This window comes from Perissodus microlepis, chromosome 5, assembly GCF_051167445.1.
Source record: "Perissodus microlepis isolate ML-2025 ecotype Zambia chromosome 5, ASM5116744v1, whole genome shotgun sequence".
NCBI lineage: Eukaryota > Metazoa > Chordata > Actinopteri > Cichliformes > Cichlidae > Perissodus > Perissodus microlepis.
This window is the reverse complement of record NC_140465.1, coordinates 29,610,898-29,637,361: the sequence shown is the minus strand read 5'-3', so window position 1 is coordinate 29,637,361 and position 26,464 is coordinate 29,610,898. Positions and strand designations below refer to the sequence as shown.

Genomic DNA, 26,464 nt, shown 5'->3' with positions numbered 1-26,464 from the left:
ATATTCAATAGTTAACAAATGGTGTGCACATTTACCTATTTTATTAATGATTATTCTATTGTAATGTGATCAAAGAACAAAACAGCAACAGAAAGCTCCCTTGCGAGGGTTAAACTGTGTCAAACTTGCAGTATCAAGAGACTCTCAGCCTTCTGTAAGGGAGGAGGAGGGGGATTTCTGAATCAGTACACACCGGATACAATCAGCCCCTTCTCATGAATCCTGACATCTTTCTCAAGCCTCTAATGAGTAACAGAAAGAGGTCTCGAAAGAAGAGGAAGATTTGGAAATTCACTTAAATGTTATTCCCCCTCAAGGTCTTAAGATTAAGGACTGGAATTACTCAGGCACCCCACACCAATATATACATACAAATCATAGTCTACAGTATGCGGAAGCCCACTCCCTCCACCCCCAAGGTTGTGAATGTTTGTAGACCTCTTATTCTGTGTATTGCCGTGCAATGTCCTGAAATTGAGGACAGTATACATTCCTTCCAGCTTTTGCAGCACCAGGCCCTGGAAAACCCCAGAGTTTCCACATTTTCACTGACTCCTGGTTTGGCTTACCATCTTGAAAAATATTGACCAACAACACCACAGCAACAGTAGACCTTGAGTCACCTTTCCTAATTTTAATACAATTCCAAATAAGGATTGAAGATTGTTTATCAAGGAAAATTAGCTCCATGAATCCGGTTCTCAACTGGCTTCAAAACTTACAGTGCAGTAAAGGTTTTATACATAAGTACCCCTTAAAATAAGAAAACGAAAAAAGTTTTCATCTTTCCAGTTTTTTTATTGCTGACGGGGTTTCCCTGCTGTGGTTTTATAGTGTGGTGCCGGCTCTTTGCTGCTGAGAGAAGGTGATGACAGACATACACTTGCTGCATCAAGCCAGACGGCCTAACATTTGCTTCCTCCTCAATTCCCATGAATGTGAATCTGACAAACTCTCAGCGTAACCACAATTAATCAATTTGTTCTGTGCTGAGTTAGATTTAACACAGATTTGGTAGAAATGAGACACGTCAGGTGTTTGTTTTTTCTTAAGATTCAATTTTTGGCGATAACAAGGGTACACGTTTAGGAGTCTTTTGATGGGAGGTGCACGTCCGTTTTTTTAAATGAATTATAGAGTAATGCAATATATACTTTGTGACTATAATTGGCACAAATGAGCTGCCACTTTTGTGAGTGGATCTACTCCAACTGCATCTTTTAGTTTTTGTCACACATGAAACTCTTTTCCGGCCTGCTGCAGGTTCTGGTTGGAGTGGCCCTCCAGAGCAGGAAGAGGACTCAAAACCTGGAGTTTGTCTGACTGTGAGACACAGCTGACAGGTGGACTACCTCCACAAGAGCAAAATGGGTGAAAGGCCAGAATGAAGACCATAGAGCCCCAGGGCAAGGTGGTAAGATTGTGCAACCTAAAGTTTATGTTTGGGTAATATATACTAACACATGCTGTGCACACCAACCATTTAACTGCATCTATTATCCCTTTCTTTTTCACTTTGGGAGGCTGTAAGGCATCCCTCATATGAATTACTGACCCTACTTATTAGGGCTGGGCCATATCATACCGTTCACGGTAATACCGGTATAATGTTGGGCAACGATAAGAAAATGAAATATCGCATTAGAATATGGGTCAAACGCGCATGCGCAGTGCCTTTGTTTACATATGCACATTGCGGTGACAGAGAATGACATGGGCGAAAGCGGATTGTTGAATGAAGCGGATGAACCAGAATTGGTTTGTAAAAATGCTGCAACTTCAGTGGTGTGGAACTGGTTTAGCTTTCGTCCGTCAGATACACAACAAAGCTCTATATTTGGTAGCGCATGCCAGCGGGCCGTCGTTATTACCATGTTTTTTGGAAAATACGGCACACTTAAAATAAATCCTTTGATTTTTCTGAAAATCGACAGTGCCCCTTATAATCCCGTGTGCCTTATGTATGAATTCTGGTTGTGTTTACTGACCTAGAAATGATTTTATGTCGTACACGGCGCTCGAAAATCTGTCAAATGTTTTAGTACGACTTTGCTAAGCTACGAAGCTGCACCGCTTGATGGATTGTCGGAGCATTACGGCTATCGTAGGCAGGAGCCTCGCGGAGTGATATGTACGGTGCTTCAACATAATATTACCGTATTGTGTGTGTATAACCTCTTTTTAAGTTATGTGGATATTATACATGGTTATGCTGAGGATATGTCGGCCAATTTCCACTGGAAATGCCTTTTGGTTAAACTGTCAGCAAGGAATTTGCATTTGCATTGTTAAATTTTTATATAACTTTAACGCACATAAAAAACAGCTGCTTGTTTAAGTGAAAATACATTGATGGTTTGGTTTTTTTGCACTAACAAAGTTGTGGAGTTGTAAAGTATTTTGTCTAGTGTCAATTATATCATCAGTTATATCGTTATCACAAATTTTCAAATGTATATCGTGATAAATATTTTTGGTCATATTACCCTGCTCTACTACTTATGAATCCATTTATCAATCTGTGAAATTATGATGGATATTTTTCACCCCTTGTTTGGCCGGGAGTATCCTGTTTAAAACACAAATCACTGCAAATATGCAGTACTGTATGTACTGTATTCTTTTTTTAAACATAAAAAACTAATTAAAGCAAGGTTATTGATGTAATTATTCCTTTTACTTGTGAAAAAACCATAATTACCATATTACACTTCTAAACACTTCTAAAGTCTGCAAGCCTCCTGCATAAATTCCCCACCCATTTTGTTAGGTGAATTTAGGCTAAATGTCTAATATCAGTCAATGTCAGTGTAGTAACTAGCAACAAAGTTAGTAACATTGCAACGTTATATGTGGTTCATTTGCCAACTGAAACTATTAATAATTGATATCATGAATGTGGACTGTGCAAAACCACTAGCTGAGTTCATATCTAAATTTTCCTGGCGCATAATAGCAATGAGCTACTTTTGAAATGCAACAGTTAAGTGTCATAATTTTATTAAGACTAAAATCACTAAAATTGCTGATCAATTACATAAAATGCTAAGTAGCAATTACCTCTACAATCTTTCATGAACCAAAACCATCCTCAGGGGGTGAAATTACCCACCAACAACATGGAGCAAAATCTCTGGTTTCCTGCAGCTAAAAATAATGGCTGCTCCCTTCTATTACCAATTTTACCCTCTAAAGCAAAGTGCATCTTGACCCAGCCACAGTCAAGTTGAATCCAAGCTTTTATCCTAATCCGAATCCCATCAGCCAGCCACGCTGCCTCTTCTCTTCCTGATCCACAGAGTAATAACTCCCCAGCATCTCATGTGCACACCTGTCCCTCGTGGGCTGCTGCTATGGCAACCCATGGTAATTTTTTTTCCCAGACAGCATGCTGCCAGATTTTCAGCTTCCATCCTCCCTTTCATTTTATGCGAATCTATTACTGAAACAAAGCAAGACACAGTTGTGCACCGACGTGCACAGATAATCCCCACCTCCCCCTCTCTTCACAAACACACAAGCCCAAGTGCGTGCACACACACACACACACACACACAGACACACACACAACACCAACCATAAATGTAAAGAGTGTTACAGCCATGCAGTCATACAGACATAAATATGGCACATGCACAGACAGACAAATTATTTTGTAAGATGTAATTTCCTATGAGGACCCTCTTTAAAATGCATCTAAAGGTTACTTATCATGCAAACAAATGGGACTTAATTTGACGTAATCAGCTTGCGCTGCTAGAACATTCACAACCATTCACGCTAAAAAGGGGAAAAAAACATTAAAAAAAAAAAAAAAAAAAAAACAGCTGCTGACTTTCAATTACACAATAAGTGGTTTAAAAACACTCTTGCATGGCAGTGTGCCTTTCACAGCTTCTAATTCACAAAGCAGCTAGACTGTTCCAGACACAAAACCAACACGCTGTCTCTAATAGAGCTGGTTTCACCCATTTAGTGAGTGAATGGATTTGTGAAGCAGGCCCCGACAAGTCACGGCAACAGCCAAGAAAAAGCTTTCAAACGTCCATGTGTGAAATGTCTTTTCATCTAATCTCACTATAAACACTAGTGCACAGCTCTGTGTATATATATATATAAGACAGCTGTCACAAAGCCAAAATCTCTCTTGAGGTTTGAAATGTACATCTGATACATAACAGAAGCATGCAGCCGCCGGCAAACAGTTTGTCAGTTTCCTTTTTCTGTCCACAAAAATGAAACCATAACTTCACTGCAGTTTTAGAGCTTACATGCTCTGTGGACCACATGTTTTCAGAGGAAAACATTGGTGCATTCAGAACACATAGCATGAGCAGCACAAGAAGTTTTATCTAAGATGTGCTCAGAAACAGCATTTAAAATACACTAAGATTAAAGATTTTACTGGCTATAAGACAATTTGATTGAAGAAACACAGAAGAGGAAACTCAGTGGAGACACTAGGATTCATGCTCTTGTGACCACCAATTTCTGCTCTGCATAATTTCATGGCAATCCAGTCGAGCTGCTGATATAATTTAGTCAGAATCAAAGCAGTGACCTGACAAACATTGGTTTATAAGACTGCTTTTAAGTTGCTACAATACATGATTAGGGACATTAAAATGTAATCTGTTATGCTACAGTGTTGCTTGCACATGTTGGTTAGATTGTCTAGAGTGTATGGCAGTGTCACCACTGCCTTTAGATGAGAGTTTAATGCCAGATGCCCTCCCTGACATAACCCTCCTTCTCCTGGCCTTGAACTTCCACATGTTAAATGTGTTTTAACCACTACATTGTGGAGCCACAAATTTTAACTTGTATTAAGTGGTCCCAGACAAAACTCCACACAGTAGGGCCCTGTCAAGGTTTCAACCCAGGACACTCTTGCTGTGAGGAAATGGTGCCATCAATTGAACCACAATGCTGCCATTTAATACCAACACTCATATTCAACAAGACCTAGTAAGCACATCTTGATATCTTACACAGAGTTTATTGCTGTTTTTTAAGACTTTGTGTTGCAATTTGGCAAGCGCACAAAGCATTAGGTTTAAAACACATTAAGGCTGCATGTATCAATATATATTGGTTGAGCTGCAGACAATTTTCTTGATTAAAAAGAGTGACAGCAGTAAGTAGAACAAGAAAAGTATTACTTCCTGTACTTTTAAAGATCAAACAAAACAACCTGTTAACCAACCATTTGTTTTGGGTTTGTTATTTGCGTCACTAATATCCATCATTATTATTTTTTTCTCTCACTTGTGTAAGAGACATTTCTTTAATGGATGGGATTTAATGTTGTGGATATGCAAACTTCTCTTACCTGGAGCAAGCAGAGGCTGAGCATTCACAGCGGTGACACTGCGGCTCATGTTTATAGCTCGGACTTCTGTGACTGCTGCACTGTCCCCCTTCTTCCCTCCTTCAGAGGGACTGTCTAAGGAGCTGGTCTTCCCCCCTGCTGAGGCCTGGGTACCTTGACTTGGGTTTTTGATCAGTGACGCAGGCTGGATAGGCACAGGGGCCTGCTTCAGACTGAGAGCCTGTGGCATCTGAGTCTGAGAGGAGGATGTTGTCGCCCCCTGCTGGCCACGGATGGCCAGATTCTGTACCTGATTCTTAAATACAAAAAGAGAGACAAGATTCACAAATGGCTCAAGCTGTGGATTTTTTGACTATGTTCATAAGAATTTTGTTTGTAAAATGCTGGAAATTCATTTAAAGCTCTAAAGTTTAATATTTATTTTTATGGATTACTGCTTTGCTACGTATGTGTAAAATGTATAAAGTTATATTTACGAGAGGGAGCTGGAAAAGATGTTAAGGCGAGATAAAAGACCGCTCTTGTATTATTAGTGATAATATACGTTCCAGCAATATTACCTGTGAGGAGGCCTGCGTAGAGCTGTCTGACTGCACAGCCGTCACAGTGGCAGCTGGGGTAAAGATGAGCTGTGGGGACAGAGGAACAGCACGACCCAGGCTCCTCGCCACCTGTACCTGGGCCTGGAAAGTATGACACACATTAAAAAAGGGGGAACTAACATAGGACAAGCAAACTGTAAACTAAAATTACTATCCTGTATCATTACTGATCATATTCCCCCACCAACTAGTGAAACTGCAATTTTAATGATGACAAAGACTTATATCACCAAATCAGTATCTAACTACCTGTGAAAACTAGCTCAGTACCCAGGGCATGGTGTTGAATAATGGCCATAACCATTTTGACCTGATGAAAGCCACAGGCCAAAACATGCACTTATGAAGTAGGTGAAGCTGTGCCAGAAGCATCCATTCTGCTTTAGAAAATATGACTCAGTACCTTGGACATGACACTGAATAAGGGCCACAGGCTCCCAATAAATGTTAAAACACACTATTTACAAAAGTATTTACAAAAACGTAACAAGACAGAAGATCATTTAATCATTTAATCATGGGGTGCTGCATGTGTATATTTAGTTAGTTTTTAATCTCTGGTGTATGATAAGACAAAACAGGAAACTAAAGAAAATATTTTGGGACACTGATATGAGTAAATGCAGCACCAGGAAACTGTACTCGAAATAAAGTCCATAACTAAACTGACATGCAGTTTTCTTCCTGCCGCAATCATCACAGACATCTGATAACGTTGTGTTTTTGCTCGTAATAAGCATGTTGTTCTACCACCTCATTGCCAGTTTCAGTTTGCCATCAGTTGTACAATCTGGAAACTCCAACTGACAAGCACTCAAAACCAGCTATACCCAAAATAACCACTTTCTATTCCTTCAACAAGAGAAAGAGAGAACACACACACACACACACACACACACGCACACACACACACACACACAAAAAAAACCCAAAAAATGTTTTCTGAGCATTCACGTTAAAGACATCGACTTCCATGTTTGCAAAGAGCTCTCTGTAGGCAAACGCATTATCCTGACCACCTACTCTACTGCAAGATGACAACAAAACACGCCATTTACAGTGGAATTACTTACAAACACAATATGTATTTTGTATATTTTATTTATTTATGTATTTATGTATGTAATGTTCTATACATGTGCAATAACACCTTCATTTATTCTTTTTTAACTCAGCCCTGTTTTTATTGCAAGTTTCTCTCTGTGCATGCAATTTTGTTCAGTAATGCATCTGTGATGTATTGACTGTATGACAATAAAGAAATCTGAATGGCATAAACACATACACAGGGCCTCCAAAGAACAGAGTTGTGCCTATTTAAATCAAGCAATACGAGTGTGCTAGTGTTTATGCATAAAGTGGAGGATCATGTAAATGTGCCTGTGGCCATTTCTTTTCTCTGTAGTCTTACCATCTGTGCACGCAGGTACATCTGTGCTTGGGTGGGTGTAAGAGTGGGGCTCGATGGGCTGCCCAGCAGAACAGCCTGCTGGGAAATAGTGGTGGGGGTTGAGCTAATATTCTGAGCTCGGCTGATCAGCTGAGCTGCCGCTGGAGACGTGGTCAGGTTGATCTATGGGGAGAGATAATCAGGATTATTAGGTTATACATACAAGTCCTGAATAGATGTGGGGAGTTCTGAGACAAAAGCATCATATCCCCAACTATTAAATTTGACAGCATCAAATTCAATAGTTAAAAAACTTTTTAAAAAATTGTTTGAACTGTGTTCACTCTGCTAATATTTCTTACAGCTAAATACGTACAAAATCAAAAAGAAACTTGAATCTTTTTAAAGGTAAAACAGAAGGAGCAACCAAGCTGCTAGCATCCTGCTGCTAAAAATCAACTTGGCTCGATGATAATCCAACTGGACAAAGATAACTTAAAGAGGCTTTTAGGAAGGCAACACTCCAAACTGCACTTACCGTAGCCTGAGTAGATCCTGTTTGCTGAGATGAAGTGCCATTTTGTGAAGAGCTTTGCCGGCCAGCCGCGATACTGGCCTATCACAAAGGTAGAGGAAGGCAGAAGGACAGGGTGAGTGATGCACAATTTCTGAAACATGTCTTGCAGCAGGTCAACAATAACTGCAATCATCATCTCTAAACTGAGAGAATGAATTATTTGTGATGCCTGCTTGCTGACCTGCTGTACAGCAGCCAGGCTGAGGCTGTGCTGCTGCTGGAGGGCTGCAGTTTGCAGCATCAGATGCTGCTGCTGAGCTGCATACATCTGCTGCAAGTACTGTGCTGCTGTGTTGGGCTGTCTATGCAATGCCTGCTGGAATACCTGCAAATAAAAACAGGTGCAAAAAATGACCAGTTTAAAAAAAAACATTTGATTTTTACATCTGAACTAAACTTTCATAAAATCCAAAGAATCACAGATTCGGTCACCTCGAAACAACATCAATTCTTCATGATATGTCAACAAAGCAAACCAAAGCCTCTGTGCCTCTACCATGTGGGTAATCTCAGTACAAATTTTTACATGATAAATAAAAAGAAAAGAAAATGGGTTTTATAATTTTTTTTCTATAGCAATGCCATGTGTTTACATTATCTAATGGCACAACAAGTAGACAAGCCCAGATATATCTGACAGCCACAGCCATGTGTCCGCCTACAGTGATGATTTGTTAAAAGGGAGCTACTTCATCATCCTCCAACATAACAATGCTTTCCAAAATATGCAAGAAAACCGTCCCTGCTGAACATGGAAAAGGCAAACCTGTTTCACCAAAAACACACCGTAAGTATAACCATGCAAAGAGGAAACTGGTGCAGCTGGTGATCTACGACACAAAAGTAAAGAAATGTCTCAACCAAGCATTACTGGAGCACTCGTTGGAGTTCATATGACAAGAAGAGCAAACAGTGGATAGAAATTACTGATGCAGTTGCATATTGTTTGGCCAATTCAACCAGTGGTAAAGCAGGCCTTGGAGCAACAGATTTAAAAAGAAAAAAAGAAAAGAAAGAGAGCAGACCCAAATTACATCAGAGGTGGAAAATATTTTTCAGCTTCAGTTTTATTGTGTGACAATGTTGTGCAGGTTTCTGAAGAGTTACAGGGTTACTTTAGTTATTGTGAAAGTATTAAACACTTATTTTAGACTTACTTAAAATTTCCTTGGAAAACAATACCTGTGTGACTTGTTGCACCATAATGCTGCTATTGCTGGCACCACTTCATTCACAAATAAAACGCTTGTTGCAAATTTCTTTGAAATATTGTGATATAATCTGAGGCTGTATCACCTACCTCCACACTTTCCACATTCTTCTATTATACAACCGCTTAAAGCCACCAACATCACACCTATACTAAAAATAGTTCTGTTCTTTGTACAGCCTTACCTGTGGTTTTTTGAAATGATTTGCTCTTTTACAAACATACAGCGGTGCTAGAACCATGCCAAAGGCATACAAAAAAAAGCAGGCAACCCAAAAACTCTGATACTAGTAACAGTTGCTAATACATCCCCATATTAAATGCAGTTTTATTTACTAGGATCTTTGCTCATGCAGATTATCTGGTGGGAAAAATGAAAAGAAAATTGTGTGATAACAGTAAACAACATCAAGAAATGTCAGTTTGATTGCATGGTGCATTTTCTGATTTATGTGTTGGAATTTCATGAGGCTTAATAACTTTTTTTAGAAAACAAATTTGTTGCCAAGTTAAACGTTTACCGTAACGTAAATATCTATGATATAAAAATATGTTCAGATGATATAATAGCGGCATCCCTAACAATAATAATACCCTTATGCTTTATTTTAGACATTTACTTCTGCTCTAAATAAAACTAAGTTATTATGAATTTAACATTTTACAAACTTTACAAGGTTTTAGATTTATAATTATTTTATCGCTTGAGCTTATAAATCTTGTCCTGATAGTATTTCAAAATGCTTTACAGACCAAACTGCTGATTTTTCTTCATTAAGCAATAGTCATTAGTGTGCAATATCTTTATCGAATCCTAAATGTGGTACAATCAAAATGTGTTGAATCTGAACTGATTGCATCACCGCCTATTTAACAGACTAATCGGGAGACAGAAGTCAGGGTTTCAAAACCTCCAATTACTGCAAACACACAAACAATTCTTTTCCCCTAAATGTGGGACAGAAAGGTTTCACACTATGCCAGACACAACTCTAAGAAAGTTAAACCCCTACCACTGGGAAACCACCTCTCCAAGTGCCCTCTGCCATGTTTCCAAGGATTTTGACCTGCAGTCAACAGTGTCACAGAAGCATCCGGACCCACAACGTGTCGCTGACGGGCACAAGTAGCAAAGATGAAATACATGCATGAACTGATTTCCAGCGGTCTTTTATGCTCACAGTGCTGCTCAGTGACAATAGTGATTGCCTTGTGATTGTCAGCATGCTGAGGGGGTGAAAAGAAGGACTCAATCTAACAAAAACCCTGCTGTCAAACCATCAGCACTCAAAGTTGAGTGGACCTAATTCTGAGGGAGGCTAAGCCTGTGTAGAGGCTTACCCCGAGGGCAAGGGGTCAAAGCACTAAAGCACAGAAAACATTCTTTCCTTCAAATTGGAGACATGCTCCAACATTACCACACATTTGAGATCCTTTACTGGGAAGACAAATTCCCTTTTTCATCAATTCCCTTTGTAAAAAACGATGCAACATCAAAAACAATTTTAGAAGCTTGTATGTCACTTTTAAACACCAACAGAGGGCAGTAGAGCAAAGAGTGTCAGGATGTTACACAGAACACCTCAACTTAAGCGCTCAGCAGATTTATTACAGAACCAAAAGACTCACCTGTACTGTACGGTCAGGTATTCCACTGTAAACCGATATCTGAGGCACTGCCGGTCTTCCAGCTGTAGTACTACTGCTGGAAGTACTGCTAGTGTTAGTACTACTACTACTACTACTGCTGCTGCTGCTACTACTATTACTAATGCTAGTGGAAGTGGTAGAACTAGTAGTAGTCGTAGTAGTGTTAGAGGTACTATTACTGCTGACAGCAGTGGTGCTGGAGGAATTGGTGGTGGACGTGGTGGTGGCTGCGGTGGTCCCGGTACTGCTGGCAGTGGAAGCAGGGGCCCCTGGCTCACTCTCCATGGTGCCCTCTGCTCTTTTCACCTTTGACCCCCGGCTCTTCTGAATGGCTCTCCTGTGCCTTCAAGAAAGAAGCAAAAAACCTGATGAATGTATGGAAGCTTGTTTCTGCCACTGATACAGAAGTTGGAATTAGTAATTTTTTTAGACAACCAACTCAATAATTATTAACCCAGAGTTTTGGCTCATGGATTGCAAAAATGCTTTAGGTTTCTACGTTTACATACAACTGAATGGAGACAAAGTAGTCGAAACAAGATGCACCTGAACATGGCTGTCAATAAACCACTCAACACCAGGTAAATGTAAGACCAGTGACACATCTACCGCATCAAAGTTATACCCAAACTGTTTTAGTCTTATGTTGCACTATAAGTCAAGGGCAACAAAATGAATTTTACCACGGTTGGTCACATCCAAGGCCATATACAGTTTACAGCTTATTACATATACCAGATATACTTAACAACAACTTGTCCAAAGATCCCTAACTATGTCATATCATTTAGTCAAGCACAAATATCTCAAGGTAAAATAATCAATCTTAAAATTCTTAAAAGCATGAACCTGAAAACTCAGTACATGTGGGGAATTTCAAAGAAAAAAAGTCAAACTTAAAGATCTTTGAAAATTTTAAACTAAATGAACTCCACGGGGTTCTAGGATGAAAAAGGAGATTCACATAAAAACTTACAAATGACTAAGAAGTTTTCCAAAGACTAAACTGATTGGCAGGCTGGATTGGATTGAACCCCTACGTCTTCAGTTTGACACATGTGCCATAATCCCTTTAAAGTATGAAAAATAAGTAAGTACTAATTAGTGCATCACCCTGCCACCAAAACAAAAGGCAAATTAGACTCATAAATTATCAAAGGGCCCAAAAAAGGAACTCAAATTAAGAAAAATCTCTTCTGAATAAAAACTCTGAACTCTGGTTATGAAGATTTCACCAGGTCCAAGTTTTGTGGATTTTATATTAATGTAAAGAAAAATAATCTCAAAATCTCAGCTTGCTCAAATTAGTACTTGACTTCAAAAAACATTTACTACATAACTATAAAATCATTGTTTTACTTAGTTTTACAGTTGAAACTAATCTTTATCACACCTATCCATCTTCTGCTCCTGATCAGGGTCTAAACCAATACCTTTAGACCTCCCTCTCCCCTGCTACCTCCAGCTCTTGTGATACACTGAGCCATTCCCATGGCTCAAAACACCTCACCCAGGAGGAGTCCAGAAAACACACTAGTCAGATGCCTGAATCACCTTACATGAAAGCGTAGTCGTTTTACTTCGAGCCCCTACCAAATTATTATGCTTTGAAACAAACTCTTCTGCCATTTTGGTATATGTGATTTTATTTTTTCAGACAAGACTCAGAGCTCGTGTCCATAGGTGAGGTTAGGAATGCAGATCGACCAGTGAATTACCAGTTTCACTTTTTTTCCCCCAGCTCAGTGAGCATTTCAGTGCTCAGTTTATCCATCGCACCCAGGTGCGAACCAGCCCAGTGTAACCTGAAGGTCACTTCAATCTTTTACTACAGCAACTACCTGAATAATCTCTCACTGCAGAAACCATGAAAGAGATCATGTCGAACTCTGCAGCCAATCATTAACTTTCTTTTTTTTTTTTTTAACCCCGACTTAATTTGACACCCACATCCCTGTTGCCATGACTGTCCAGCCCCCAGTTTGACAAACTACACAAAATACACATATATGTTCTGATACTAAGAACAAAACAAGACATACCATCTTTATGGGGAGCCGCTTTCATTTTGTTGCTGCTGGGTTATGTAAGAGCCCCTTGTGCCATTCTCTTTATTAAGTTTCAAACAGTTTATACTCCCTTTACTTGTACTGTTCAAAGACGGGAGTTTTCATCTCATTGTTTACTTTGTATTTATGTATTAAATAAACTGAGCCAAGCTAAAGTTATATAAAGTAGGGCTGCACGATTAATCGTTAGAAAATCGCGATCTCAATTCATACTTATGTGCGATCTCATTTCCAAATGACAACGATTTAAAAAAAAAAAAAAAAAAGAAAAAAAAAAAAAAGACGACGATGATTGTACCGCATTTTGATCCGGGACGTAATCTGCATGAAAACAAGCGCTCACTCTTCCTGCTCAACAAATGACAAGGGCGGAGCCTTATACCACCTGATACAGAAGCTGGCTGCTAAAATTGGCAGGGAAAAAACAACGGAGAGCACGTCAGGGATGATGAGAAAGTGACTGGAGAAAATCCGTCCCAGTCAACCACCCAAACATCAATAACGGGAACCTTATACAGCGCTTCCCTATACCCGTCGAACTCCCGCAGGCACAAAGAAATTACGGAGGCTATCACTTATCACCTGACCAAAGATATGGCTCCCATCAACACTGTGCAAAACGAGGGATTTAGGAAAATGATCAACACCCTAGACAAACGCTACACAGTGCCGTCCCGCAACTATTTTTCTATTGTTGCACTACCTGCTCTATACACGCATTGTTGAGCAACGGTGGAGACGGAATTTCAAGCAGTACAACATTTTGCGGCAACGACAAAATGTGAGACATTTGTTGTTTTTATGTTTATTTATTGTTTTTATGTTCAGTCTCAACTGTTACGAAGTTAATGTGCAGTTAATAAGCGCAATAAATATTTATACTGGAAAAGAAAATAGTGAGAGAACCGTGATCTCAATTCTAAGCAAAAAAAAAAATCGTGATTCTCATTTTATGCAAAATCGTGCAGCCCTAATATAAAGTCAGTACAAGTTACAAAACAAACATAAGGATATCTCTTGTCATCTTGCTTAAGTCACACCTCTGCTGTCTGTTCTCAAAGACGGATATGCTGTCCGACTGCACGAAATGAATATGCAGGATACAAACACGAGCTGGAAAATAAATGATACCTCTGTTTTCATGTAAAAATACGCATAAAATTGTATTTCAGGAATCCAGTGAACTCCACTGAATTTAGCATAAATATAAGGGATAAGCAGATACTACAAGCCTAAATTAAGTCAACACTCAGTCCAAGAGTGTTGAGTGAATGAGATTTAAAAAAATAAAATAAAAAAATAAATCCATTCCATTAAGTCAGTCACAAGAATAAGGAGGAATGATTTAGGGTCCTTCCATAAAAGCCTTTTTAGGTTTGGTCCCTTGGTGCTTTGCTATCCATTAGCACAGAACGAAAAAGGTTCAGAGCTCTCCGGGTAGACAAGGTGGAGAAGATTTCAGCATGGCAGCTGATAAAAAGTGAAGATGATGGAAGGAGATCAAGCATCCTTCCTTGGTGGAAAATAAGCAATCTTTGGAAAAAGTCAAAGATTCTTTTGTTTAAACAAAGTCCAGAAGTTAATTTAAAAAAAGAAAAGAAAAAGAAGAAGTTAAAAAAAAGCTCTCAGAGCAAGAAAAGAATCTGAACTCATTAAGATTCTGACTAGTGTCAAGAATGAGATTAATGAGCATGTTTGATGGGGGGATCAGAAAGAATAACAATCACTGTATGAGTTAGAAAAGGGGAAAAAAGGGAGGGAGGAATTTTCTAGCCTTCAGGTTATACAGGTTCACATTAAGTCACCGCAGCTACAAGGAAAAAGGAGCAAGTGAGAGGTGAAGGTTGAGTGAACAGGTTCAGGATTTTAAATGGGCAGGAGTGGGACGAGTGTGTAATGGAAGTAATTAAATAAGGAGCAATGCTGCCGCCATGCTGCAATTCTTAAGCCATTTCCTCCACATACTCATTCTTTTGAGCAGATTAGGAGCCAAAGCAAAGCTCTACAGCCCATTTAGGCTACAAAGGAGACTTGGAAACAATCTGCCATCTCACTAAACCACATGCTATTCCTTAAAATGGCAAACGCAGAACAGCCCACAAAAGGTTACAAAATATTTGAGCAAACCAGTGAGTGAGTTAAAAGACATTTTTTTAACATCTGTTTAAACAGCTTAAATGCTTTAATTGAAACCTTAGGTTGCATAACAAGAAAGGCAGCAAACAGTCAAATTAGGGCAGTACACGGATCAATTAAAAATGCTTTCACATATTAACCTGATATATCTAACACCATTAAAGCAAAGAACTAGATCCTAATTTAAACTGGATGAAAAATGGAAAAATATAAAATACATATTCCAAGACCTCCTAAATTAAAAAGACCCTTATTTTCCATTCAGCTGTGCCAGTCACTGATTGAAAACTTGATGTTTTCATATTTGTGGCTGAAAAACTGAAATGCAGTCAGGCAGTGCTGGGTCCAGGTTGTAAACAAAGCACCACTGCTGCCAAAGCCTGCTTGTCTGTATGCCATCATTAGCCTACATCCCACAGTGTGCTTCATATTGCCTCCCCATGTGGGGAGAGGGGAGGGAATCCCCTCTGGTAATGATCCCTGCAACCCATGTCCCTCTAAGAGGAGTCACCCATCAATCAGTAAACAGTGCCATGTAGATCACCCCTTGCTCAGCCCCATCCAAGTACCACTTTTACATTGTTACATCCACAAATCTGGCTTTGAATTGGGTTTCATGGAGGACCCCTTGCACCCATGAAAAGTGCTATTCAGCTTTTTTAAGACAACATCAAAGCAGCACCAGCAGCATGAAACGCAGTGCAAAGAGCCAGTCAATGCCATAACAATGTAATTTAAGTGCTGTTGGAGCATATTGATCCCCTCATGCTAGCATTACAAGACCACAAGAACTGACAGTCAGCTTTGCGTGTTATCCGTTTCGCATATCCAGCAGGACGATGAGAGCTGTTAAGAGACTGTCAGACAGACTGGCTGTCTCTACAGAGCTTACATCACAGTAAGGAAGTGCAGAAACCTCCATCAGTGCCCATACAACTCTGATGACCCACATTAAAAATACTATGAGAATGCATTTGTCAGCTCCACTAATCGATTGATGTGTGATAATAACTTTAATAGCTAAAAGATCCACAGAGAAATCTGTGCCTGTGTGTATTTTTATATATAAATTTCTGTGTGTGTGTGTGTGCACGCGCGTGTGTGCGTGTATCTGTGTGTGAAGAGGGGTACTCTGCTTCTGAGACAAAGCCCCCTAACCCTGGTGTTCCTACCTCCTCCGACACCCCCAACGCGATGCAGGGGTATGATGCCCCATCCCCCGGGGAGCGTGCTGTCCTCCTGCAGGATGTTGCTCCTCTTTCCTCTTTGTCTGCCTAAGTGAGTGGCTGGCTGCCTGGCTGACTGAGTGAATAAATGAGCGCGTGCAAGGGTGTTTCTGTGCAGCCTCCAAACCCCCTGCCCCTCTTGTCTACCCCCAACACACAGCAAGCTCGTCGTCCCAGCATCAACACCCAAGTCCACCAACCAGGCCACAGCCTGCCTCCTAATTATGTGGTATCCTAGCGACAGCCAACGGGCGCTTATGGAATCCCCATGCAGAGCCGCATCCTGATTGGACAACAGGATCCTCTTTAATGAAGATGATGGTAATGATTTTACTCTCCCCTCCCCCTCTGATGCTTCCTGAATACTGAATTTTTTTTTTAGGATGCTTAGACCCTAACCCCCCATATCACCCAAATTATTTCCAAATAGCTGAAAATCCAAGATAATGAGGCATTTCATAAAAATAACCCTGAAATGCTTTTTCTTCTCTTTTGCTTAGTCTAGACCCAAACAGTGGAAAACCGAAGGCTTCATTCCTTTCTCAGTATTTCAGTTTTCACTTCAAGTCTGCAGCACAATTTCCACAAATAACCTGCAGTTGCAATAGGCCCATTTTCCTTAGCATTCAGCTAAGGACAGGAACAGTGAGTCACAGGCTGAACAACGAAGGGGTTACATGAATAGGATGAGGGACCTATGGAATCTTCGATACCCAACATCCACACTGATGGCGAAACTAGCAGCTTAGTGTTCAAACATTGTGAAGAAGGACTGCTCTCATGTCTAGAGATTGACGAGGAACAACACACATGCTACGAAGGGGGAACCAGGACGACAGTGGGGGGGAGATATCATCACCAACACTGGATATCATCACAGTCCAGGATGAGACAACAAACATCCGCGAATGAAGATGGCCCCAACGGACCACGTGCTCAGTGAATACCTCAGGCAGCAGAAACCCGAGAAAGAGGAGGAATAATCATGGAAGGATAGACCCCTGCACGGTATGTACCACCGGCAGATAGTGGAAGTGGCTGACATCCAGACGTCCTACCAGTGGCTGGACAAAGTTGGACTGAAAGACAACACAGAGGCACTAATCATGGCAGCACAGGAACAAGCAGGAACAAGGCTGGGAGACGCCACAAAGGGTGGTGGAGAATGGCCGAGCTAAGATCCTGTGTGGCTTCCAGATACAGACGGACAAAATGGTGGTGGCTAACCAACCGGACATGGTGGTGGTAGAGAAGCAGAAGAAGACGGCCGTAGTGATATATGTAGCAATACTAAATGACAGCAACATCAGGAAGAAGAAACACAAGAAGCTGGAATTAGTACCAAGGGCTCAGAGAAGAGCTTGAGAAGATGTGGAGGGTGAAGGAAACAGTGGTCCCAGTGGTAATCAGAGCACTAAGTGTAGTGACTCCTAAGCTAGGTGAGTGGCTCCAGCAGATCCCAGGAACAACATCTGAGATCTCTGTCCAGAAGAGCGCAGTCCTAGGAACAGCTAAGGCCATGTCCAGACTAACACGTTTTTGTTTGAAAACGCATCTTTTTCTCTCCGTTTTGGCCCTCCATCCACACTGAGACGGCGTTTTCGGTCAAGAAAAACGCGTTTTGAAAATGCTCTCCAAAGCGGATACATTTGAAAACGCTGTTTTTGCGTCGCAGTGTGGACAGCGAACCTGGAGCCTTTTCGAAAACGTTGACACGTTTTAGTCATGTGGTGCAGTCATGTGACCAATTAAACTAAGATAGCGGACAGCAGTATTATACAGCAGTTGTTTTGCTTGCACTCAATTTTGACAGCCCTATTAAAGATTAATATCAAATGTACATGCTCCAGATAGCTTTTCTTCAAATTCTTTAATTCTCACTCGCTTTTGCAACTTTATACTTTTATGTTACTCGCAGCAACAACTCCACCTCATTGTTAGTCCATTTAAAAAACTTGGTGCTTTTCCTCGACATTTCGCTGCAATGTTTGAAAGAGCCGGAAAGTAAATAAACAGCAGACAGAAATGAGGCAGGTCGAATCGTCTTATGTTTCACACATGCGCAGTACTGGAACGTAAGCATTTTCAGCTGTTTCAATGTGGACGCAGAACTCTGTGAAAATGACTGAAAACGATAGTGTGGACGAAAATGCAGTTTTCAAATTTATCTGGGCTAGTGTGGACGTAGCCTAAGACACTGCGCAGGACCCTCAAGCTCCCAGATCCCACAGGGGCAAGAGGGGTTTTTTTTGTTTTGTTTTTTTAAGAAAACAAAACAGATTTTTGATCCACAAAATTGTTTCATTATTAGTTGTGAAACTGAGACTAGTATCATCTTAAGTCATGACATGGTACTGCTTTATCTCTGCTGACATGAGCTCTCGAACTATTCAACTGTTATTCTCAACCTTTGCAACTTTTTTGTGACACTATTCATCTGCAGCATGTCTTGACAGTTTTTAAAAAAAAAAATAACAGTGTACACACTAGACTAGAGTGATTTATTACTGAAGGCTTTGAATAATTGGTGCCAAAGATTTCTGTATGGACATCAAGCTTAGAAACAAAATAACAAAAGAGGAAAACCAGCAAAACCCCTCATAAAAATGAAATGAGATAGCTTCAGAGTTGAATTTAAACTCCTCTTTAATGACAACAGAATTCATTTACATGGAATTGGGAAGATAAAAACCAAAGGATAATGGCATACTTATGCTCTACCCCACAACATTAACACGCCACCCAACTGTCTGGCGGTATGAAATGTGGCTATTTGAGTCGTTTGCTGGTGCAACATAGTATTGATTGGGGCCAACCATGCGTGAACCTCATTGATTATCATCTTCTCATTAGCATATAGATTAGCTGGCAGTGCATCCAGAAGTGCAAGCCTGAAATATCACACTTGGCTAACAGAGCTGTGGCAGGGGGGTTGGGGGGTTAAAAACAGGAAGGAAAGACCAATAGTGTGGCTCAGTGAGATATCAGCTCTTTGATGATAAAACTCAACATCCTAAAGCTCAGTCTCCAAAACTGCTATCAAAAACAAAGTGATTACGATGCAAGGAGGTATAAAAGGTGGTTCAGCCAGGGGCCTAATAGACCCTAACAAGAGCTATGATGGTAAACGTCTAGGTTAAATAAGATTGAAATAATTGCTTTTATTTAACTTCCCTAAAGTTGGTAAACTAAATTATTTGAGGATGAGGATAATGAAGATATTTAAAGATGCCAGATGGCAAAACAGGCAAGATATTATTAAATTAAATGAGTATGAGTCAGACTGACAAAATGAACATGAGTTTGCCGGGGCTATTTTGTTGACATCTATCTCACAAACATTTAATGAACCATTTGAAGTAGGGCATTCCATTTTGTTCTAAGGAAATTTTTTTGCAAAATTTCAAATGTGGCAAAAAATTTAAGGCACTCAAAATTTATTGTGGTAATGAAAAGAAATAAAGACGGACAAACTTAAAACATAGGAATAAATTCAATATAATGATAAACTGATAACTGGTGTTAGTTTAACTATTCAAAAGGTATTGATAGGATTTTATCAGTTCATTTTTATCAATGCCAATAATTATTTTCAATGTTATCATTTTTTTTTCCTTGTAAAAAGCTAAACAGAGCTACCTTTGACACACTGGTTACGTCTCAAAAGCTTTTCTTTAGACTTCATAAATTGACAAAACTAATCCTCTCTAGTTAGCTGAACAGCTCTGACTAAAGTCAAAGTAACTAACGAAGTTCAAAAAGACCAACTTAGGATGGGGACCCACTGTCTTTATTACTCACACCTAATGGCTTCATTTGTTAAGTACAAGATTGCCTCTTACATTAGAACCTCTGCACAAAGACCTTACCTCTAAGTAGGGCTGGGCCATATCATACCTTTCACGGTAATACCGGTATAATGTTGGGCAATGATAAGAAAATGAAATATCGCGATAGAATATGGGTAAAACGCACATGCGGAGTGCCTTTGTTTACATACGCGTATGGCGGCGACAGGGAATGAGAAGGGTGAAAGCGGATCGTTGAATGAAACAGATGAACCAGAATTGGTTTATAAAAATGCTGCAACTTCAGTGGTGTGGAACTGGTTTAGCTTTCGTCCGTCAGATACACAACAAAGCACTATTTTTGGTAGAGCATGCTAGCGGGCTGTCATTGTGTTTACTGACTTCGAAACGATTTTATGTGGTACATGGCGCTCAAAAATCTGTCAAATGTTTTAGTACGACTTTGCTAAGCTACGAAGCCGCACCGCTTGATGGATTGTCGGAACATTACGGCTATCGTAGTCAGGAGCCTCACGGAGTGATACATACTGTGCTTCAACATAATATTACTGTATTATGTGTCTATAACCTCTTTTTAAAGTTTTATGGATATTATACATGGTTATGCTGAGGATATGTCAGCCAGTTTCCACTGGAAATGCCTTTTGGTTAAACTGTCAGCAAGGAATTTGCATTTGCACTGTTAAATTTTTATATAACTTTAATGCACATAAAAACAGCTGCTTATTTAAGTGAAAATACATTGATTTTTTGCTTTTGTTTTTTGCACTAATAACGTTGTGGAGTTGTAAAGTATTTTGTCTAGTGTCAATTATATTGTTAGTTATATCGTTATCGCAAATTTTCAAATGTATATCGTGATAAATATTTTTGGTCATATCGCCCTGCTCTACCTCTAAGTAACTAAAATATCATTTTAGAAGGTTGGGCCTATTTATTTAAACCTTTACTGGGTCATTCCCTTCCAATCAGTACCTCCCACCCAATTTTAGTGTATTAAATTAAGCAAAGCCAAACTTTGACAGTCAGTAATTGCAAAAAAAAGCTCAACATAAATGGAGTGAGTTGAAATTTCCCCAGTATTTGAGCAATCAGAATTACGGATTAAAAAATAAATAAAAATAAAATTACGTCACAGTCTAAAGCCCAAATCTAATTAAATTTTTGTTCAGAATTAAAGCTCTTTGTAGAAAAAAATAAAGTTTAATATCATGTGATATACCATAGTATCAATATCATAGTAGAACTGCACCAATTTAATGTCTACAATGCAGTGTAACAGATAAAAATAGTGATTCATTGTATCTCGTATTTGTTTTCTTATGATCAATTGGAGAAGATTTCAAAGAGTGCATTGTGGGTAAACCTTTGAGGGTCATATTACCGTGTGTGGGAGGTCCTCAACATTAGGTCCTGAAGAGCTTTCTCTTCAATGCTATTTGACCATGCAGGACCTGAATTACAGAGGGTCTCAGATTTCATTGTTCTTTCAGTGGAATGAACCTCAAGTCAGTGTCAAGATCATTTGTTCTGAAAAAGCATTTCCTTGGAGAACTCTGGTGATGCTGGGAGAATCCCCTGAGCCTGATGATAGCTGATGGGCTTGTCCAAACACAGCAAGCAGGCCACTGCCCTCGCTAAAGTGTGTAAGATAGCGATACCCTCTGATCCCAAGGAAAGGCCGACCATGGAAGTGTAATTGAGCCATCTGATTCCGATTCAGATGTGTACCTTGCCTTCCACAGCTGAGTAGACCAGCACAAAGAGACTCTGGCTGCTTTCCAGGTTAAGTGTGCTGAGAGTGTGTGCAGTTCCAGCATATGTAGGCTCATGCTGCGAAGATACAAAACACTTTGACTTTACTCTCCAGAGAGGACCCTGGCTCATTTAGTAAGGGCTAAGACTGTAAGGTGAAAAATGCTCCAGTAGATGCTAAAAATGTCTCAGACTATTAATGCCTCTCAAAATAAACACAGCAAAAGCAGGCAGAAAAGCACACATAGACTGAGAGGCTGAAGTGGTGCCGACAGAGAAATGAAAGATTCTTTCTCTGATCTATAAATATCGCCATTAAATAGTTCTGGTGAAGCTTGGAGATTATCAACGCTTTTCAATCCCAACTATTCTATCAAAGCAGTCTCTCGGGCATCACTCTCAGGAGTCTTTCATGCCAGCAGAAAAAAAAGAAAGAGAAAACTGGGTCAGGTATGAGCAGAGGCAAACAGAAATGTAGTGCTTCCTTTAAATCCTTTAAAGTCCTTTAAATATATATCAATGCCAACAGGGAACCAGAGAGACAACAAAAATTAGAGCTTATCCAAAGGATAACAGAGAAGCCACTTCGTCATTTTGAAGTAGCCGAGAGAGCTTAACTGTGTTAATTTACTACCTTTCAGAAGCAAAATCTTGTGCCCAAAATAACAGACGTGTTACTCAACAGGTTTAAAATTATGAAAAACATAACACATGTTGACATTCTGGCAGAAAGCTTTAGTCAATGTTTATATTGTTAAAAGACACTGAAGTAGACACACGGGCCATGTCCACACTAATACATGTTCGTTTGAAAATGCATCTTTTTCTCTTTGTTTTGGCCTTCCATCCACACTGAGACGGCATTTTTGGTCAAGGAAAACGCAGCGTTTTGAAAACGCTCTCCAAAGCGGATACATTTGAAAACGCCGTTGACGCGTCGCAGTGTGGACAGCGAACCTGGAGCCTTTTCGAAAACGTTGACACATTTTAGTCACGTGGTGCAGTCACGTGACCAATTAAACTAAGATAGAGGAGGGCATAATACAGCAGTTGTTTTGTTTGCGCTCAATTTTGACAGTCCTATTAAAGATTAATATCAAATGTACATGCTCCACAGAGCTTTTCTTCAAATTCTTTAAATCTCACTTGCTTTTGCAACTTTGTAGTTTAATGTTACTCGCAGCAACAACTCCACCTCATTGTTAGTCCATTTAAAAAACTCGGTGCTTTTCCTCGACATTTTGCTGCAACCTTTCAAAGAGCCAGAAAGTAAATAAACAGAAGACAGAAATGAGGCAAGTCAAATCGTCTTGCTTTTCACGCATGCGCAGTACTGAAACGTTTCGGCCGTTAAAATGTGGATGAACAACAATGTGAAAACGACTGAAAACGATAGTGTGGACGCAGAGCGTTTTCAGACGAAAACGCCGTTTTCAAATTTATCTGGACTAATGTGGATGTAGCCAAAGGCCAACCTAATAATTTACACCTATGTATGGGCCCTGGGATGCAGTTTAAGGTCATCAGTGTGTCATAGCATTATTTCACCTGAATTGTCATCTACTTTAATGAAGAAGTCCATTTTCATATAGTGTCAGCTATAGCCACTATGTGACCCTGAAATAAATAAGCAGTTTAAAAATAATAATAATAAAAATGAACAAACTGTGACCCCACAGAAAGACTTACCACTGTAGCCGTGCCTACTGGTGCAGATTAACACAACTACATATCACTGCTTTATTTGTACCTGTACTACAGCTTGCAAGTATCTACAATCAATCAGGAAGTCCGTCAGCCATCTGTTGTGGCATTTTGCCTCAGGTGGATCTTTTGAAAGCTATGACATGCAATATATGCTGGCTGTGTACTGAAGGGTAGAGGCAGTTGCAAGTCACAAGTAAATGTAAAGCAGTATGCAATATGTAAATGAGCTCATCTCTAAACAAAACATAGGAACAAAGTGTGGCTTCTCTCTCTCTTGTGAAATAAACAAATAAACCTTTTCATAAATACCTGATAAAAGCCCATAATTAATTTGAATGACAGCATCAGATCAGGTGCTGTCTATAGGAATTGAAGGGTAACTAATTATCTCTGCTTGATTTTTCACAGCTGGCTAACTAATCTCAGGTTTTTAAAGGAGCCTCTACTCTATTACAACAGCTTGACATGCTTTTAAGTGGATAATGCATAATTCTTCTTCAGTTAACCCCAGTGTCACTGAAGAAAATCTACAAGTTTCTTCCCTAAGCCTGCTGTGTTATTTTTCTGCTGCACACAACTAGTCAGTTGTTTGTATGAGCTGAAGTGATGTAAATGCTTGCCCCCCAGCTACGAATCAGTAAACATCCCTAATCTAAAAAAGATTCACTGCAAGTTAAATATAGGCATGGATATAGGTTTAACAGTTTAGTATTATTCTCATCATAATTATATACTGCTTATAGATTTTGACCCCTCACAGTTTTTTTACAGTGATATTCGGCACCATCTTGTAGCACCTTTTGAAGTGGCCGTCTCAACTCACTGGCTCCAGGAAACAGATGCAAATCAGGTACAAAATAACCTTCAAACCAAGGCCATAACAAGGCAAGTAAAGCACAACACCCTCTGTAAATGAATAAGCTGAACTTTGAAAATTAATAAGATTTTAATAAAACATAGAAACCAAACCAAGCCTGGACCTGTAGTTGTTCTGCTTAATCTGATTTTAATTTAAATTTTAACTGTGGCTTTAAAAGAAATCCAACATTTGTTCAAGAGCTATCTGGAAGAAACTGTAAAGGTAATCTAGGTAACTCCGTGAAACAACCATTAATGGCTGCAGCTGGTGTCCGGATCATGATGGAGAGGGTCTTTTATCCACAATAGTAACAGGCTCTCCATCACTTCGTGTGACTACTGTCAAGCCGAAAAATGAAGCCAACAAGAAAAAGGAAAAACAAAACTCTAGTTCCTCTAGATGCCACTTGAGGCTGGCTCCAAAATTCCCAGAAACTTCCATGTTAAAATGTCCAAATTTATAGCACTAAAACCACATTCACAGCGTGGATGGTTTTAGCCTCAGTTTAACTTTAAGAGAGGTGGATTTCTTACAACTCAGGAGGAAGGCCAAAATAACCGACAGGTGTTCAAACACACACATCTGGAGCCCATGAAAGTCAAAGACCAAGCTCCACTACTTTAGAGTCATTAAAGTGGACCTCATTATCATGGCTTGTAGTGTAGTAGAGACCATCCAAGAGGTTGTGCTTTAGTTTGGGTGAGTGAAGTTACATTTTATTACCTTATTACTTAGCACTAATTAACAGTGGGTGACATAAAAATGGCTACATTCCTCTTTTTTCTATCTGTGGCTACTGTGCAGGTCTCCTTTATATGTGAGGTTTTATGACTAAACACACCAGTTAGTCTGTGCATAAGTACTTTTATGCATATATGCTTAGGGTGAATACAGTTCCAGTGCTGAAATAAGTCTACGATGCATCATTATATTACATTGCTACTATTGTGCCATATACTTAGTCATTTTACACTCCATTTGTTTCAGCCAATTTTAAGTGTAATTGCAGTCTGTTTTTCTGCCTCACAGATTTCTGCTCCTAAAGCACTGCTAATTTTCCTTAAATGGACAGACTGTTCCATGCAGCTTTTTAAAGGGCCCGGGCCATCGGCTGTGTTGACCTTCACTTGTCAACATAACTACCTCCTTTATGCCAAATGTCATGACCTTAGGGGCCACAGCTCCTTGTTGGTATCCACTTGGCCAACTTTGCCTAGCATTTCAAAATTAGCAAAGCTACACCCTACAGACACTGTTGTCAATTAAAAACAAAAAGGGAGGCGTTATTATTGGCCAAAACATTGCATTTAAACGTTTCGCTCATGCGCTGTCTCATTCATAAGCATTTTTACTCCTTTCCTGCTGGCAATGAATTCCATTACAAAACTAGCTAACGTTAGCTACATCTGAATTGTTGTTATTCATAATAATAACACAATTTTGTTCCTATATGAGGATTTGAACAGTAAACTTAGCACTTAAACTAACGTCGACGTTAGCAAGTCAGCTAGAAAAATGCTTGCTGCTGTTCTGGGGCCCGTGTAGACGTCTGCTTGTGCTATCGACTAACCTCACGCGTTCCGAAGCACATATAAACACATATAAACAGGTATGTGACCCTTGTACGAACCGTGACATCCTGCGCCAAGAAGCCAAATATACGTGACCTTACCGTTGCCGAAAACCTTGTTTCGTCGCTTCTCCTTCTGACTGCTCTCGCTCAGTGTTTCTCCTGATATTCTACACTGGACGGTGGCTCGCTGCGCCCAACAGACTCGGAGCACTCCAGCAACAGCAGAAGAAACAGCGGCAAAGGAGACCTGGCCTAGGGAGGGTAGACCGAAGCGACTCTTTCGTTTGCATTCCATACAGGCAACGTGATGCAAAGCGGACCAATGAGCGTAAAGGGTGAGATTTGACCCCACCCCCTATTGTCAATTAACCCCTCCTCTCTTTCCATTCACCTGTCAAGTGTCGGCCTCAGTCCTGATCTCCATGGTAACAAAGAGCTTTAATCTTTGCACTGTGCTCTGTTTGCAGTGCAGCTACGGGGCCACAGAGAAGCTTTAAAGATATGTCACACTTTGTTTGGCCCTCTTCAAAACGAAGGTCAACATCAGCGACCTCAAAACAGCACCCCTG

The 26,464-nt window shown here is 39.9% G+C and overlaps 1 protein-coding gene across 2 annotated transcripts in view; it reads right to left on the bottom strand.

Moving 5' to 3' along the window:
• phc2b (polyhomeotic homolog 2b (Drosophila)) overlaps positions 1-26,135 on the bottom strand; it is a 42,491-nt gene extending 16,356 nt beyond the window's left edge. Inside the window, exons 1-7 of one of the 2 annotated variants that reach the window (XM_084929263.1) lie at positions 25,995-26,135; positions 10,741-11,104; positions 8,083-8,226; positions 7,863-7,940; positions 7,346-7,507; positions 5,893-6,015; positions 5,333-5,627 (exon numbers count right to left, since the gene is read on the bottom strand). In XM_084929263.1, coding sequence (XP_084785389.1) covers positions 5,333-5,627; positions 5,893-6,015; positions 7,346-7,507; positions 7,863-7,940; positions 8,083-8,226; positions 10,741-11,046 — 1,108 coding nt within the window. In that variant the 5' untranslated portion in view covers positions 11,047-11,104; positions 25,995-26,135. Of the gene's footprint in view, positions 1-5,332; positions 5,628-5,892; positions 6,016-7,345; positions 7,508-7,862; positions 7,941-8,082; positions 8,227-10,740; positions 11,105-16,138; positions 16,497-25,994 lie in introns of those variants that run through there. The other variant, XM_084929262.1, reaches the window with a different exon arrangement.
• Positions 26,136-26,464: the final 329 nt, after the last annotated feature.